Source organism: Physeter macrocephalus, chromosome 11 (assembly GCF_002837175.3).
Source record: "Physeter macrocephalus isolate SW-GA chromosome 11, ASM283717v5, whole genome shotgun sequence".
NCBI lineage: Eukaryota > Metazoa > Chordata > Mammalia > Artiodactyla > Physeteridae > Physeter > Physeter macrocephalus.
Window position 1 is genome coordinate 5,489,134 of NC_041224.1, and position 19,263 is coordinate 5,508,396.

The following is a 19,263-nucleotide window of genomic DNA, read 5'->3' on the forward strand; positions in this document are numbered from 1 at the left end:
AGCTGTCACTGTTTGCAGACGACATGATACTACACATAGAGAATCCTAAAGATGCTACCAGAAAACTACTAGAGCTAATCAATGAATTTGGTAAAGTAGCAGGATACAAAATTAATGCACCATAATCTCTTGCATTCCTATACAGTAATGATGAAAAATCTGAAAGAGTAATTAAGGAAACACTCCCATTTATCATTGCAACAAAAAGAATAAAATACCTAGGAATAAATCTATCTAAGGAGACAAATGACTTGTATGCAGAAAACTATAAAACACTGATGAAAGAAATTAAAGAAGATACAAACAAATGGAGAGATATACCATGTTCTTGGATTGAAGAATCAACATTGTTAAAATGACTATACTACCCAAAGCAAACTACAGATTCAGTGCAATCCTTATCAAACTACCAATGGCATTTTTCACAGAATTAGAACAAAAAATTGCACAATTTGTATGGAAACACAAAAGACCCCAAATAGCCAAAGCAATCTTGAGAAATAAAAATGGAGCTAGAGGAATCTGGCTCCTGGACCTCAGACTAGGCAAAGCAATATTGAGAAAGAGAAACGTAGCTGGAGGAATCAGGCTCCCGGACTTCAGACTATACTACAAAGTTACAGTAATGAAGACAGTATGATACTGGCACAAAAACAGAAATATAGATCAATGGAACAGGACAGAAAGCCCAGAGATAAACACACGCACATATGGTCACCTTATCTTTGATAAAGGAGGCAAGAATATACAATGGAGAAAAGACAGCCTCTTCAATAAGTGGCAATGGGAAAACTGGACAGCTACATGTAGAAGAATAAAATTAGAACACTCCCTAACACCATACACAAAAATAAACTCAAAATGGATTAAAGACCTACATGTAAGGCCAGACACTATAAAACTGTTAGAGGAAAACATAGGCAGAACCCTCTATGACATAAATCACAGCAAGATCCTTTTTGATCCACCTTCTAGAGAAATGGAAATAAAAACAAAAATAAACACATGGGACCTAATGAAACTTAAAACTTTTGCATATCTAAGGAAACCATAAACAAGATGAAAAGACAACCCTCAGAATGGGAGCAAAAATGAAGCAACTGACAAAGGATTAATCTCCAAAATATACAGGCAGCTCATGCAGCTCAATATCAAAAAAACAAACAACCCAATCCAAAAATGGGCTGAAGACCTAAACAGACATTTCTCCAAAGAAGATACACAGATTGCCAACAAACACATGGAAGGATGCTCAACATCACTAATCATTAGAGAAATGCAAATCAAAACTACAATGAGCTATATCACCTCACACCAGTCAGAATGGCCATCATCAAAAATTGTGCAAACAATAAATGCTGGAGAGGGTGTGGAGAAAAGGGAACCCTCTTGCACTGTTGGTGGGAATGTAAATTGATACAGCCACTATGGAGAACAGTATGGAGGTTCATTAAAAAACTAAAAATAGAATTACCATATGACCCAGCAATCCCACTACTGGGCATATACCCAGAGAAAACCATAATTCCAAAAGACACATGCACCCCAATGTTCAATGCAGCACTATTTACAATAGCCAGGACATGGAAGCAACCTAAGTGTCCATCGACAGATGAATGGATAAAGAAGATGTGGCACAGATATACAATAGAATATTACTCAGCCATAAAAAGAAACGAAATTGAGTTATTTGTAGTGAGGTGGATGGACCTAGAGTCTGTCTTATAGAGTGAAATAAGTCAGAAAGAGGAAAACAAATATCGTATCCTAACACATATATATGGAATCTAAAAAATATATATATATATGGTTCTGAAGAACCTACAGGCAGGACAGGAATAAAGATGCAGACGTAGGGAATGGACTTGAGGACACGGAGAAGGGGAAGGATAAGCTGGGACGAAGTGAGAGAGTGGCATGGACATATATACACTACCAAACGTAAAATAGATAGCTAGTGGGAAGCAGCTGCATAGCACAGGGAGATCAGCTCGGTGCTTTGTGACCACTAGAGGGGTGGGATAGGGAGGTAGGAGGGAGACGCAAGTGGGAGGGGATACGGGGATATATATGTATGTATAGCTGATTCACTTTGTTATGCAGCAGAAACTAACACAACATTGTAAAGCAATTATACTGCCATAAAGATGTTAAAAATAAAAAATAAGATAACCTAACAGTTGTGTGTGTTTGTGTGTGTGGTGTGTGTGTGTGTGTGTGTGTGGTGTGTGTCTGTGTGTCCTATTCTGTTGTATCATATAATATAGTGTGGCTTCTCTCGTGTGTGTGGTGTGTGGTGTGTGTGTGTGTTGTGTGTGTGGTGTGAGTGTGTGTGGTGTGTGTGGTGTGTGTGTGGTGTGTGGTGTGTGTGTGTAGAGATGCACTCTCTTGCATGCTTGCTCACCCTCTCTCCACCCCTTCTCTCTCTCTCCCTTTTTTTTTTTTAAAGAAATTTAATTTGTAGTTAAAAACCTCCCCCAAAAGATGGCTCCAAGCCCAATGTGTTTTCACTGGGGAATTTTACCAAACATTAAAAAAAAATAATACTACTAATTCTACAGAAACTCCCCAGAGAAATGAAGAGAAGGAAACAGTTCCCAACATGTTTTATGAGTACAGCATTACCTTGATACAAAAGCAGACAAAAACATCATAAGAAAACTGCAGGCCAGCTAACTGAATGGAGTGCCATATACAAAAGACTAATACATCACGAGTTAGTGGAGTCTGTGCTGGGAATGGCGAGGCTCATTCAACATTCAAAAGTCAATCCAGGGCTTCCCTGGTGGCGCAGTGGTTGAGAGTCCGCCTGCCGATGCAGGGGACACGGGTTCGTGCCCTGGTCCGGGAAGATCCCACATGCCGCGGAGTGGCTGGGCCCGAGAGCCATGGCCACTGAGCCTGCGCATCCGGAGCCTGTGCCCCGCAACGGGAGAGGCCACAACAATGAGAGGCCCGCGTACCGCAAAAAAAAAAAAAAAAAAAAAAAAAGTCAATCCATACGAGTCAGCATTTCAACAGATCAAATGACAGAAAACATATAATCATCTCAACTGATGCAGACAAAAACCACTTGACAAAATTCAGCATCAGTTCACGATATATACTCTCAGCAAACTAATAATAGAAGGGAATTTTCTTAATTTGCTAAAGGGTATCTATTAAAAACCTACAGCTAGTATCATACTTCCTGGTGAAAGACTGAATACTGTCTCAGTAAGAGGGAGGACAGAGCAGCAGTGCCATTCACCATCACGCTGCCGAGCCTAGAGCAAGGAGGAGATACAGTAAGGCAAGAATTACAAAATTCCTGCAAAGAAGGAACAAAACTGTCTCTATTCACAGATAACAGGATTAACTATTCCTGAAAAGTGTCAAGGAATCTACAAAATAGATACTAGGAATTTCCTTGAGGGCTGGGGAATGACATCTGCATACAGTACCAGTTAACAGAAACCCATGACTAATTCTATGTGCGTGAGGCCGAGCTTTCCCCACCCCCTTTTCCTTTGGAAGATTCTAGGGAGTGGCTATTTCCTTTCCATAATCACCAACCATCGTTGGTTGCTTCTGTGATTAATCTTATTCTTCCCTGGATTAATATTCAGACTCATAACTTATCCTCATCTGTCTCCCCTTCCTCAGCCCCAAGGAAAGGGTTTTCTTTATTGTTAGCACCTATAGGAAAGAAAAAAAGGCAAGGTTTATCCTACGTTTTTCTTTCAATTAGATCCTGCAGAGAAAACCAGAAGTTACACAGTTGTAATAATAACTCCTGGACTAGAGAGGGTCATCTAGATTTAAGGGGACACAGGAAATCACACTCTCTCTGCCCTTTTATCGCAAAGTATACCTCACCTCGGGTGAGGAGGAGACTTGGGGGAAGAGCTGGTACGCCACAGGGCTGGGGGGCACTCTGCAGGGGCTGGTGCTGCTGAGGGGCGGTTCGGGGAGGGTGGGCGAGGACAGGAGCAGGAGGTCCAAGGAGCCCAAGTACAAGGCAGCAGGACTTGGAACTGGGGAAGGCTTGGGCTCTCGCGCGCTCAGCTGCACAAGGAGGGAGGCCGGGGCACCGTAAGCTCTGCAGTCGACAAAAAGACCTATGGAGAACATTCTTCCAGTGGGGCTGGAGAGGGGGTGAGGGTCCAGTATACACTGACTAGAAGAGGGCATGGTCGGTAAAGGAAACCCTGGAGGGTGTGAATACGTATTTCTAAACAGTGCAAACAGTGAAAATAGCTGACGATGCCACGATCCCCTCCAGAGCCACTGGATGTGAGAAACTGCATCATTTCCTACTGGTCACCTACCGACTGTTACGAGCACGCCGTTACCTTCAAAGGACCCCATCTTAAAAAAAAGGGGGATTCTTTAGCTTTTCCGTCTGTTCTCATCCTCATAACTGTCACCTTCAATTTATAAAGGCACAATTAACAAGAGACACACTCTAGGCTCCAAATCTCACCCCCCCCCCCCAAATCACTGGCTTTGATCCTTGGAGCCTATACACCTGTCACCACACTTTTAAAGAAACACAAAGAAGGGTGGGGCGGGGACACAGAGGTTGTGTCTGCTCCTATCTTAAAGGCTGGACAAGACGTCTGCTAGGATGTTAACGCAAATCAGACCAATATTTATGGAAATCCCCGCATATACTTAACTTTTCGCAGTTTCGCTAACTCTCTAGCTTTTAACACCCTAGAACTTCATCAAAGATCTCAACCCATAGGAAGCTTATACCATGGCTACTGCCTCAAAATGAATCAAAAGAAACGTGATTACATTAAATTTTTTCATTTCTATTACGTAGTTGCCCTGATATGCTGAATACATTGTGAGTGTTTGGTCTCCCCTCTCCCACGGAGGGTCCAGTAAAATGCCAACGCCGTGGCCCAGAGGCCTTGAAACTCTCCTCGATGTCACAAGTACAAAAAGACTAAAGGTTTCATTTTAGAGGCCAAACAAAAGGTGTTGAGATTTTTTTAGCTTGAAAATTTCCAGCACTGTTCTCTTTGAAGTTAAATTCCCACTGTCTCACTTATTTCCTCAGCATCACACACAAAACAATCACTTACCAACCAAGACAACGAGTCTGTAGTTCTCATTCATCTGCCGTCGATAGGGTGTCACCTCCTCATAAGTGGGCACATCGGCTGTGTCGTACTGGTCACTCTTCCTGCATTCATACATGGATTTGTTTGTTTTCTTATCTTTTCTACTAAGACGGAAACTTCTTCTAAAACCAGCTGCAAATACAAAAATCTATTTTTAGCCATTAGAACTAAAAAAAGAGACCCCACTGACAATACAGAAAGAAAACACCCTCAAAGTTGGGCTGGATTTTATTCACCATAATATCATTACAAGTGCACTTAGTAATAAAGGTAAATAGATGTTCCACTATTTCATTAAAACAACTGATAAGAGAATCATCTAACATTTAATTATATAGTTATAATATCATAAATTTTATTTGGTTCCAAATCATAAAGAGTTCTTTCCAGAAATCAGGAACCAAAATAACTACGTTATAAAACAAAATAAGGAGGTCAGACATCATAAAGAAAATTTTTCACAGACTGATTGATGAACACATTTGATAAGAAAAAGTTAAAAGCACTAAAACCACTTTAAATATAAATGCTGAATTTTTCCCACTCAGAAATACTAGAATCTTTAATGCTATATCCTGAGCACAGCCTAACAACATACCTGTGCCACAGACAGCATCTACTGTTAAATAGAAAGAAAACTAAAGTTAGGGAGAGCACAGTGTCAAACAGGCCTCTGCACAGATCAGGCAGATAGAACCTGCCTGTCACTAAGAGCAAGTTACTTAAGTGCTATGAGGCCCCAGGGGGTGGAGTAAATGACCAAGCCCCAAGTTCTTTTTCTCCTACAGAAACTCTATGCTTTTATAATTTGAAGCCTACTGAAATTTGGAAATAAGTTTCAGAGCCACAAGTGTGCACTCTTATGAATAGGCCATGTCATCTTTTATTGAACAGCTTTTCGAGTATTTAAATAAATTTCCTGTCTGCTTAAACGGTCCCCTCCAGCTCGGCACTGTCACTTGAAACGCTGGCTTAGAAAAGCAGCTGCAAAAGTTCCTTTTCTCAGTCAACTCCCATTTCAGTCTGCTTCTGCTTCATGTTGTTGTATCATTCTGGTTTTATGCCTTTTCTAGAATAGTGATATTTACCATACACACCATTCAAGAATTCTTGGCCTAACCAACACTCTCAAAATACAGACTTTAAAGGGAGGGAAAACAGCCTGCTTATTAAAATATGATATATATTCTATATCAGCTCTGTCGTACAAAACAAAACCCAAGTATCTTATAAAACGTATAAAGATAGATTCTCTTTCAAAAGAATACTGATCACATTTGATAAAAAGAAAAAAACGTTAATAAAGGTATTTTGTAATAAAACATAATAATGTAATAACTGATCTGTGTGAATTTTAGGGTACATGAAAAATATTACTATTGGATTTAAAAATTAATAATATTGAAAATAAAGGCAATATGAAAAAACAATTATCAATGACTATGGAGTTATATCACTCACCTTATGGACTCACAGTTTAATAAAAATCAATCAAGATATTAAGAATGGAGTGATAAAAGTTCATCTGATAGTATGTTCCTGGGACCCACCAAGAAACACTCTGATCTTGAGAAGATACTCGAATTATTTGAGGGAAAAGATTTACAAAGAACGTGAAACAAGGAAGACAACTGCTCTAAAGCTCTCTTACCAAAGACAAAAGGAAAAAGCAAACAGAATAAATGATGAAACACATTATCATCTTACAAAGAAAGATGCGATCTGAGGGACCGGAAAGGGGAAATGAAAGGGGAAATGAAAGGGGAAATGTGCCATCCTGGTCCTACGATGAAGAAAAGATGTGTGAATTTTAGGATCTCACCTGCAGAGACAAGTCAAACTTGTATGGCAAGGGTCAGAGGACAGGCTGTAATTATGTTTTGTTTCTTTGGTCTCCTAGGGTACTGGGTTATACTCATGAGAACCTGGGAAAAGGACCCTCAGATCTGAGTCCTCCAGCACCACACCAGCAGTTGCCGAGATTCTACAACCGTCCGGATGCTGAAGTGGTCCTCAGACAATCACATCTTCCTAATTTGCAGAAATTAGTAACACCATCCCAGCCCCTCCACACCCCTGTTGCCTGTGACCCCTGGCCCGGACTGGGATCCAGTATAAGGTGGTTTCCAGTTTGGCACAGAAATTACATGTTAGCTGTTCTAACTTTGCTCTTCTGGCCTGTCAGGGTTCTAATTCCAAGTTCCCACACACCCTGTAGGACTAGCGGGTAAAACTAAAAATTCCTTCACATTTATTCCTTGTACGGAGGGAGGGTTTTCCTTAAGTCACCACAAATGTTTGGCACAGAAGTGGATCTAAGACATAAATGCCTCATCCACAATGAACCCAAAAGTGAAAACCGGAAAAATTCCTGATCCACGGATCCCCGCGAAATCCTGAATTTCAGTGAAAGCGCTTACCTGATGGAGTCTTTATGATTAACTGAAGTTTTCACTTCCATCATAAACAATAATGAGATGGTGGGAGAAAGGGAGAAGGGAACCAGATTTCTAATGTGAGATCTCGATGGACATCAAGGATGGAGGACCCTGGTCTACAGGATGGCTTGGTGATGCGAGTTGTACAGCGCCTGGTACAGAACAGGTGCTTGATCAAAGTAAAAAGTAAATTTTCTAAACAGAATTTTAAAAAGGCAACCCCCAAAACTCTACTATCATTCCTGTTTCATTTTCTTAACATAAATTTCAACAAAGAAAGCAGGACACATTTGGTATTTTCACAAGAGAAATGTAAGAGGCAGACAGAAGGACAAAACACTGCGTCCATGAAGGCTGAGCTGGAAGCAGCCCTGGGGAGCACTGGAGCTGCTCGGCCCCTGCACCCGGGCCAGCGCATCAGGGATGTCACCACATGCGCCCACGCACCATGACACGGCCCTGACCTCGCTCACATGTTTTCCAGGTGGCCACGACCAGGCAAATGGAATTCCCAAAGGTTCTGAGGCTTGCGTACCTTGGCCCCGTGCCTCATTTACAAAACAAAGGGAGAAGTCAGCCAGGTCCACACGGATCCAATCGGAGCTCCGCTCCCTGAGTGTTAAAGACTCAGACTGGAAGGGGACAGGCCTGGGTCACTGGCTTACTTACTAACTGGGTGACTTGCCAACTGTTTAAAAACTTCTCTAAGGCTCATTTCTCAGCTTTAACATAAGGATAATACTGTCAACCCCTCACAGGGTTATTAAGGTTAAACTATCCATGTGAAGCATTCGCTCAGTGCCTAGCATATGGCAAAGGCCTTACAGACTAGACAGAGATCAGTACCTGACTACGTCCCACCTAAACTTAAAGTCCTCGAAGGCAGGAACAGGCTGTGTCCCGTGTGTTCCCACAGCACACGTCTAGCAAGAACGGGAAAAACAAATTAAGGGGCTTATATGTTTTTAACTGGGTAATGCTACAAAAGACACAAAACAGTAAAGCCAGATTTAAATATGTTAAATATTAAAAGTACCTTATTAAAGTAGTAAGGCATTTTTAAAGAAATAAAACAAAGACTTAGGTATACGTTAACTATCCTTTCATTTTTTTTTAGATACTCCTTCTAGGGCTGTGCTACTTCTGTTCCTATATTTAAATCTAGAGACCATCCCTCCCTCCTGTCCTCCTTACCCATGATCCCTCACTTCCTCAACACACACACCTATGTATGGTCCATATCTGCACCACACATTTACACACACACATACACATACATATGCACACACGCATATACACATGTACATACATATGTGTGCATACACAAAAATAGAGTCAGAAAACAAGAAAAGCAAAATCCCCAAGCCAGAACAACAGAGGATATGACAAAAGGTATGAAATCCAGAATACTTAACTTGCCTCTCAGATAAAATCAAAACCAAACCAGGTGGCCAGAGGTAATGGCATATCGGGGGCCTGCCTGCCGTTCAAGGCAACGAAGAGACTGTAACTTTCAAACGTCAGTGACACGGTGAGTGACGCGTCAGCACACCTTGGTTAAGTCTAAGCCTAAAGGACATGTGACCTTTATGTCAGGAAAAGGGGTTAATAATTTCTGGCCTTGAGGTGTTAGGTGGTTCTCTTATTAAAAGTATGACCAAGAATGTGTACTTACACTGAAAGCAAGCAGAAGGTTCTTTCCAATAAATGTGAATAAATAACCTAGAACGTATTTAATTCTAGTTCGTTTTCTGTGCACAAGCCTTAGCAAAAGCTGGCTTTCAAAAAGAAGGAGCAGGAGAGGAGCAGTAACAAGGAATTTGGCGTAAGGCAAGAGTTTCGTACAAAATGTATTTTTCCTTATATCTCACATTTTTGTAATTTATAATTGGCTCAACATTTTTACGGACAGGCTTTTTCCAGGGCTCTTACCCACAGCTGCTAAAGATTTGTGTTTTTTAAGGACCAGCATGTTTACTTATCACAACAGAAAAGTGGCTTCACAGTGAGACTGCAGCTGCAGGTCAGCCCTTCATCGCACAGAGACACTTCTTATCTAATATTTTCCAGCAGGAATAATTTACGATGACTTGTTAACTTATTTAGTTTAGTTGTATGGTTCTGTTTTAAAGTAAATTTACTTTTTATTATAAAAGATGACACTTAAGTTGCTTGTTATTTGCTCCTTATTTCAACAAGACAGCAATAAACATCCCTGTACATTCCTGTTACTCTATGTCACAGATGACTTCATTAGGGCAAACTGCAAGAAGCTTGACAGATCTTGTCCAAATGCTTCTCAGGTTGCTTAATAACAGTGTACATTTCCACTGGCAGCAAGTACAACTGCCCCTATTACCATTCTTTCATTAAAGGACTTCTAACCATTTAAAGATCTTTAGTGATTTGACAGGTGAAAAACTCTGCATCATTTCATTTTAGTAAAGTTAGTAAAGTTAACTGTTAGTAAAGTTGAACTCTCCTTCACGTTTATTACTCATTTGCATTTATTTCTTCTGCAAATTGTTGGTTAATACATCTTGATCACTTTTTGATTGGGGTCTTCATAAATATACATACACATACATGTATCTTTTAAGGTCACAGCCCTTGGCCCTATTGGTTGCAAAGACTTTTTAAGATTTTCCGTTTTCCTTTTCCAAGAAATTTTAAAGGTTTATGTATTTGAATCTGTGAACTTTTGTTTGTCATTTCTTCCACTGTTTTTATGACTTTCCTACCCTTTAGTCTGATAAATACCCAAATTTTCTTAAATAAAAAAAAATAGGTTACATGGCTTTACAGTTAATTTTTAAAATCCATCTGGAATTACTCAGGCTGTGATTATGAGATCAAGCTTGTGAGGTGAGGCTGTAACTTTATAGTTTTCTAAGTAATTAACCAGTGGTCCCAGAAATACTTACTGAACAATCCTTTTCCTACTTTATATGAATACATACTTTGTACTGAAGCACCAGATAGTTAATTATGATGTCATGACCAGAAAAAGGTGATTCTTGGTCTGAGTTTAGATCATTCCCTTATTAGTAATATTAATACCAAAACAACAGAAGAATTGGTGGTGCTAGTGGGTATTTGTTGAGAACTTACTGGATGACAGACACCATCTGAAGCACTTACGTGCGTTAGTTCATTTAACTCTCACAGCAACGTATGAGACAGGCATAACAATCTACAGGTTTAAGTAACTCTTCTTTTAGTGTCAGAAAAAGAAAACAATTGCCAAGGCCTTGCTTGGCTCAAATATTAAAAGATGAAAGAAAGTCAAGAAGCAAGTTTGAAATGTTATTCCATACACATAGATGTATGAGAGAAAAACTGGTGAGCCTTCAGTGACTTTATGAAATAACAGGAAAAAATTATCAAAGAGAAGCAGCAGTTTAATTTAGGGATTAAAAATTATAAGCTCTTTTTCTGTTAGAAGATATTTTTCAAATATAATTAAATATATTTTTGATACTCCTCTGTATTTAAGATGATGTGTAAAATACAAAATATATAGAACAGTGTCACTGCCCTCAAAGAGTTCCTGATCTACTAGGGGAATAGAAATTATTCCAAATACTTGTAATTTAAGGGTTTTCACAACATAGGCTCAGGAGTAGAAACTAAGATTTTTTAGCAGGTACTTCTAATCTGATTTGACTCTGATATTTCTCTTAAGTAAAAAAAAAAAAAATTAAACTCAGGCAGCTGTGATTTGGTTATTTTCAAAGCTACTTCACTATATTTATTGATATAACACCATTCATCAAAAGGGCATTAAATTTAATGCTTACATATGTGAATTAAGACTCATTTGGTATTAAAATCAGCTTCAAATTGTAGATAAATATTATGCCTACCCATACTATAATTTCAAATGTTAGTGATATTTTTAATAGTAAAAATAAAACTTGAAGCATCCAAAATATACAAAGTATGGGAATGATTAATTATGAAACACCTTTTCAAAGAAATGGGGCTGAAGACACTGCTATATTTAAAATACATAACCAACAAGAATCTACCGTGTAGGACAGGGAACGCTGCTCAATATTCTGTAATAATCTAAATGCGAAAAGAACTTGAAAGGAATAGATACATGTATACATATAACTGAATCACTTTGCTGTACACCTGAAACTAACACAACAGTGTTAATCAACTATGCCCCAATATAGAATAAAATATAAAAAAAAACTATACGGCACCATAAGAATTGCATTTGATATACTAATAAATGGAAAAAACTGGACATATACAACAGTCAAAGTTATACTATGAGCTTTACTTTTACTAATATAAAAACTGGTATGGATACAGAAAAAAGTATAAAAGCAGACAATGATTGTATTAGGGAAAGAGGGCCGTAGGCAACTATTTTGTCCTATTTTTTTAAAGTTTCCATAATGTTACGTAATTTTACAATTTAAAAAAAAACCACACATGAAAAAACCAAACAAATGAAATCCGGTACTGGGAGTTGTATTTGTGTGCTTATACCAACATATAACAGAAAATACGTTTTGACTGTGTCTCAGAGGCACGTTCCAGTCTTCTGTATTTTGAAATGATTATGGTAAGAGATCAAAGTTTTATATTCTTAAAGGTTAGAAATAGCCAATAAATTAAAATACTTAAAAAGCAATGAAAGTAAAAACAATGGAAAACTTTTTTAATGAGAATACAGTATAAAAACTGAAGATCAAAGGTCAAGGAAAATAGATGGAGAACCAGCAGTCTCACCTAAGAAGTGAACATGGGAAAAGAGGGGGCTTCCCTTGTGGCACAGTGGTTGGGAGTCTGCCTGCCGATGCAGGGGACACGGGTTCATGCCCCGGTCTGGGAAGATCCCACATGCCGCAGAGCGGCTGGGCCCGTGAGCCATGGCCGCTGGGCCTGCACGTCTGGAGCCTGTGCTCCGCAAGGGGAGAGGCCACAACAGTGAGAGGAAGATGGTAAAAGAGAAGCAGTCTGGGTTTTGGAAACGTACAACGAAACTAATCAAACTGATAGCAAATTTTTTTTAATCACAAATTGTTATCATATTATTTGGCTCCCATAAATAACTTCAGTGTAAATTTTTATAATTTAAACCGTTATCATTTTAATGATCTTACTTTTTCATAAAATTTTGACATTTACGATGACATTAAAAAAAAATACACAATCATCTTACGCGCAGTCATCTCCATTAACACAAAAGCCCCCCCCCGCCAGCAGAGCCAAGGTAACTCACCACCAACACCAAGAGCCTCAAAAATCACAGGTGTGAATGAGAGTGCGACCTGCCTTTCTGTTAACTACAAGAAAATAAATCCTAGTGTGTGACCGCTTGGACTTTTCAAATGGCACAGTTTCCATCTTTGGTTACATTTCTGTAACCAATCTGATATAATAACATCAGATATTAGGCATCCCCAATGTTTTTAAGAATATAAGCTCTTGGGCTTCCCTGGTGGCGCAGTGGTTGCGCGTCCGCCTGCCGATGCAGGGGAACCGGGTTCGCGCCCCGGTCTGGGAGGATCCCACATGCCGCGGAGCGGCTGGGCCCGTGAGCCATGGCTGCTGGGCCTGCGCGTCCGGAGCCTGTGCTCCGCAACGGGAGAGGCCACAACGGAGGGAGGCCCGCATACCACAAAAAAAAAAAAAAAAAAAAAAAAAAAGAATATAAGCTCTTAATATGTTAAATGTTACAGATGTTGGTAGATTGGGAAAGAAGTTTCAGTGAAAGCTGCTTGAATTATAACAGAGCAATATCGGTCACAGGCACCTCAAAAATTAGAGATCTATAGAAGGGTCCACTCTAAACTTCCTGATTCTTTGAAGAAATACATTTATTTTAACACAATCAAGAAAAGTGCTTAGTTTCTTAAAAGAAGGTAAAAATAAGCATTTTAATTATTTTTTTCTCACCTTAAATATAATAAAATGTGCTTTTAAAAAAAAAATTGGGAGAACTGCCAAAAACGTTGGATGAAAGTTATTCTCTTAAAACAATGGATTAATTTGACCAATCAAATATTTAATGAGTTCAATAGGTACCTTAACAAACAAGGAAGAGGGACTCGCCTGGTGATGCAGTGGTTAAGAACCCGCCTGCCAATGCTAGGGACAAGGGTTTGAGCCCTGGTCTGGGTAGATACCACATGCCGTGGAGCAATTAAGCCTGTGAGCCACAACTACTGAGCCCACACACCACAACTAGTGAAGCCCGTGTGCCTGGAGCCCGTGCTCCGCAACAAGAGAAGCCACTGCAATGAGAAGCCTGCACACCACAACGAAGAGTAGCCCCCACTCACCACAACTAGAGAAAGCCCGCACGCAGCAATGAAGACCCAACACAGCCAAAAATAAATAAATTTATCAAAAAAAAAGGAAGAGAAAGAAGACTTAAAAAAAACTCATGTAGACATTAATAAAAACTAAGTGTTTGGGAATTATTATACAACAATAGGCTCCTGACAAACAAAATGTGGGAAATTTCCATTAAAATAAACATTTTGAATACAATGCCATACCTTAACAAACAAGGAAGAGGGACTCGCCTGGTGATGCAGTGGTTAAGAACCCGCCTGACAATGCTAGGGACAAGGGTTTGGGCCCTGGTCTGGGTAGATACCACATGCCGCGGAGCAATTAAGCCCGTGAGCCACAACTACTGAGCCCACACACCACAACTACTGAAGCCCGTGTGCCTGGAGCCCGTGCTCCGCAACAAGAGAAGCCACTGCAATGAGAAGCCTGCGCACCGCAACGAAGAGTAGCCCCCACTCACCACAACTAGAGAAAGCCCGCATGCAGCAATGAAGACCCAACACAGCCAAAAATAAATAAAGAAATTTATCAAAAAAAAGGAAGAGAAAGAAGACTTTAAAAAAACTCATGTAGACATTAATAAAAACTAAGTGGTTGGGAATTATTATACAACAATAGGCTCCTGACAAACAAAATGTTGGAAATTTCCATTAAAATAAACATTTTGAATATAATGCCAATCTTGTTATAATGATATAAATCATAAGAGACATGTAAAGACTATGTAGTAACATTATCCTAAGACAAACTTATTGTTGAAGTGATGCTCCCATAGTATGCCCATCATAAAATTATCCCAAAGCAAAGAGAGATAATTAAGAACATCTTAAAACAACAAACAAGTAAAAATCTTGGGAGGAAGTTTAAACTGAAAAGCAACGCGAACAGTAAACCATAAAAGTTACTGAGATCTGGAGTGGCTGGTTCAGTCACCTTCTACATCCATCTTATAAAACAGTGTCAGGGAAAAAAAAAAAAAAGAAACCTGAATGTTATCATGGTTTATATTAACTAGCCATACATATGCTAATTTTGTATATAAAGGGGGAAATGGCTTTCAAACAAGGAAAATTCACCTCTGGAATGTCACAGATACAAAGTTGCTTTCAGTATAAAGAAATGTTCAAACACCATAATTACCCTTGAATCTTTCAACTCATCTCCAGCTAAAAATAAAAATAGAAACTCAAAGTACCTAATGAAATCATGGAAGCTAATATAAAGTATCAATTTGCAATTTCCAAGAAAAAAAAATTACCTAGGTCTTAAAAAGTTTTCCTGATACCATCAACAATGTATTTTTAAAGCAGGGCACAGCATTACCATTTAAAAAAAAAAAAAGAAAAACCACATGAGAATTTAATCTTCTTCCAGCCAGCTAATACAGAAATGAGTTCTAACTTACTCTTTCAAAATTATGAGAAAATACAGTATGCACACATAAAAATTAATATAAAAATATAATTCTCAAAGGGGTAAAATTGGATTTGAAATTTTAATGTATTTTTTTAAGTTGAGTCTATGCAACCTAAAATTCTCCAAGCAGAACTGGTTTCTTTCTGTCCGAGAAAATATTTCCAAGTAGTATTCCAGACATGTCAAGATTACGCAGAGTTCTTTCTTGTTCAAGAAATAACCTGTACCACTTTTGAAAGAATGCTTCTAAATGTTCTCTTTGTATAAATTTTATTTTTTTGGAAAAAATATGAAGGCAGTAAATTTTGACATAGCTGTAGTTACCTACATAACATTCGTTAATAGAATGACTGAATATTGGAACAAATGGGGATTTTTGCTAGATTTATAAAATAGGCGACGTAACTAGAGGCTCACTGGTGTTTCAACACTGGACAAATAAGAAACAGGATTAGGAAGAAACACAAAAGTAGAGATGGATAAATAATAGCTTTTAAAAGAAATAATAGCAAATGGATGGTTTCGTTTTTATTGAACTTTATGGTAAACACTTTAGTTAACCAGAAAGAACAGTTTTAACTTATAGAAGTCCTCAAACTGATCTTGTTTTAAAAACATGCATGACATGCTCCAGCAGGGGCAGAAGGGGAGAAAAACTGATGATTTTTTAGGAGATCATTTGCAAGAAGTTATGTTTGAAGACAGATGCATGATAAGCAGTGCTTTGTGAAATGTTTATAACACAATTTCTATAATGAATTATACAGAGCAAAAACATTCTGCAATTCTTACCAATTAAAGAAAAAACCAATTACTCTTCATATGGACTATTTTGTATTATAGTAGGAAAAAGAAGAGAGCATCTTTAAAGCTTGCGCTTCTACCCCCGAGAAGCAATCACCCTTTGGAAGCCAGCATATGTGCGTGTGCACAGACTCACAGACCAAAACCACTAACTTTCACACCATCCACCAAAGCTAAAGGAAGTTGCCGAGAGCTTATCGCAGGAAATGAATTACTTCTAATAATTCATGTGTGTGGGTATATATACATGTGTATATACTTTAAGTATATATATACACACACACATACTTTCAAAGGTGCAATTTTTGCAATTCATATTTACAGCATACTATCAATTTACCTTCACTTTATTAATTTTATGCAAACAATACACAACTTACACTGCCTAGTCAGTGAGCTCTTTCCTTCCTTCCACCAGTAACAGCCAAACCTCTTTTATTGATAAATATGCTGAACTTTAAGAAATGCAGCGTGTTACACTACAAACCAGTGTACATTCATATCAGTGATGGCTCACTAAATATGGTTTTAAGATATAATTCTTACACAAACAGACATTCAATTATTGGAGTGTTACAATGTTACTTTTTCAAAAGAGTCAACTTTGATCATTTTGACATGGAATGTATTTTTCAAAAACGTAACCAGTCATCAGGGAAAGGGCTACTTATATACGCTGTTTTGTGCTTGATTTTACGCACATCAGAGAAAGTGAAAATAATCAAATGTATTCACCGAGTATAGGCCTCATTTAGATCAACAGGGACCCTGGACATTCCCGTTTTGGGGTCCAAGGGTACTCTGTCTGCTCGGTAATCCCTTCTGCCTCTCTTCTCCTTCTGTGGACTCAGGAGAGAACAGTGTAGAGGCAGATGAGGGGCAAGGCGAAGGGTCTCAGAAATTCCTCTATTTAAATAGTCCTTGGAAAAGACCTCATGAGATGGCAGCATTTCTCGGAACTCCCGTGGCTACGTTCCAGAGTGCTCCTAGAACCGGAGAAAGTGCCCCGTGCTGAAGGTGGATGCAGGTACGTCCTGTGCACGCAGGTGTTCTGTCAGATGAGATGCGCTACCGCCTGTCTGTGAGCACAGCGGCACAGGCTGGAATCTGATGTCACCAGAATACTACGGGTGTTTCGTAGGACAGGCAGTCATCGACTGAAACGTCACAAATCCATTCCATGTTGTTGACTTGTACGGTTTAAATGACTTCTTTTAGCGAGGGAAACATTTGATGTGGAAGACACATTAAATCTCCAAAGGGTAAATTTTTCCTCATTGCAATAATTACCACAGATATAGGTAAAGTAGAATAACAGAATGGAGAATGTGACGGTTAATCTTATGTGTCAGCTTGCCTGGGCCACAGTGCCCAGACGGTCAAACATTATTCTGGATGCTTCTCGTAATGGTGTTTCTTGGATAAGGTTAGCATTTAGATCAGGAGACTTGCAGTAAAGCAGATTACTTTCCATTATGTGGGTGGGCCTTATCCAATCAGCTGAAGGCCTTACTAGAACAGAGACGAACCTCTCCCTGAGCAAGAAGGATTTCTGCAACTGTAACAGGGAAGAGGTAAATCGGACTCCACGTTGGATCTGTTTCTTTTACTTTAACGTTTGCTTTTCGTTGCTTTTGTTGTTATAATCATACACAGTGGCCTGCCTCAGGGAACCCTGCCCACCTGTGAATGGCTGCAAGAGAAAAGAAATGAACACATCCCCTCCCCGAGGCTGGTCATTTCAGGAGATGTTCTGAAAGACTGATGGCCCTTTTACTTTACTCCCTCACCGCCTCGCCCTCCCTGATTCTATAAAAGAAACTGGCAACCAGACCCCAATAAGATGGTTTTTCAGAGACACTGGTCTGCCATCTTCTCCGTCGTCTTCCTTGCCTCAGCACCTCGTCTCCGATTCGTTGGCCTGTCTGTCGTGCGGCGAGTAGAGCGTGCCTGGTCTCGGTAACACCAGCAGACTGACTTTGGGCTCAAACTGGAACTCTTCCCTGGGTCTCCAGTCTGCCACCTACCCTGCAGATTTTGATTTATCAAGCCTCCACAATCACACGATCCAATTCCTTAAAATCTCTGTGTGTACGTGTGTGTGTATGTGTGTATATGTGTGTGTGTGTGTATGTACGCACATTCCGTTGCTCGACTAACACAAACGATTAGGAGGGAAATATTAAAATTTTAGAATAAACTAACACTTCCTAGTTAGTGGAGAAATTAATTGCAACATTTCAGCATCCCTTAAAATAGAGAAAAGCAATAAAACCAAAATTTGGTTCTTTGAAAGGATCAATAAAACTGACAAACTGTTACCTACCCAAATTATTAAAATTAGGAATGAACATTACTACTGACCTTGAAGAAATAGAAAGTATTTTAAAAACAAATTAGATAATCTAGATGAAATGGACAAATTATTAGAGAGACACAAACTACTGAAACTTTAAAAAGAAGAGAAAATCTGAACAGATTCTTACAAGCAAAGAGACTGAATGAGTAATCAAAACACTTCCCACAAAGAAAAGCCCAGGACCAGATGGCTTCACTGGTGAACTCAATCAAATGTTTAGAGAATAATTAACACAATACTTTACAAATATTTTGAAAAAATATAAGAGTAAGGAACACTTCACACCTCATTGTATGAGGCCAGCATCATCCTGATACCAAAATCAGACAAAGATATCACAAGAAAAAAAAAATCTACAGACAATACCGCTTCTGAATATGCATGCAAAATCCTCAAAATACTAGCAACTCAAATTCAACAACATATTGAAAAGGATTATACACCACGAGCAAGCGGGATCTACCCTAGGAATGCAAGGTCAGCGTACGAAATCAAGCAATGTTTACACTACATTAGTAGATTGAAGGAAAAAAGCGACATGATCATCCCAATTGGTGCAGATAAAGGGATTTCTATATACAAAATGAAGGAATCTTCCAACAGAGATAGTTTTACTACTTCTTTTCCAGTCTGGGGGCCTTTTCTTTCCTTTCCTTGCCTAACTGCTGTAGAACCTCCAGTATCACATCAAGTAAAGGGGCAAGAATGGACATCCTTGTCTAGTTTCTGCTCATAGCGGGAGAGCAGCCAGCCTTTCACCATTAGGTAGGCTGTTAGGAGACGCCCTTTATCAGGCTGGGGAAATTCCCTT

At 39.1% G+C, this 19,263-nt stretch overlaps 1 protein-coding gene across 11 annotated transcripts in view; it reads right to left on the minus strand.

The window, feature by feature from the left end:
* The window catches only part of MPP7 (MAGUK p55 scaffold protein 7), a 276,448-nt gene that overhangs the window by 61,614 nt on the left and 195,571 nt on the right, over nt 1-19,263 (minus strand). For 10 of the 11 annotated variants that reach the window (XR_008618461.1, XR_008618460.1, XM_055087706.1 and 7 more), the window contains one exon: nt 5,076-5,246. Coding sequence is in view for 9 of the 11 variants with exons in the window: in XM_055087706.1 (XP_054943681.1) it covers nt 5,076-5,246 (171 nt within the window). In the remaining 2 variants the exon portion in view is untranslated. Of the gene's footprint in view, nt 1-3,717; nt 4,101-5,075; nt 5,247-19,263 lie in introns of those variants that run through there. The other variant, XM_055087707.1, reaches the window with a different exon arrangement.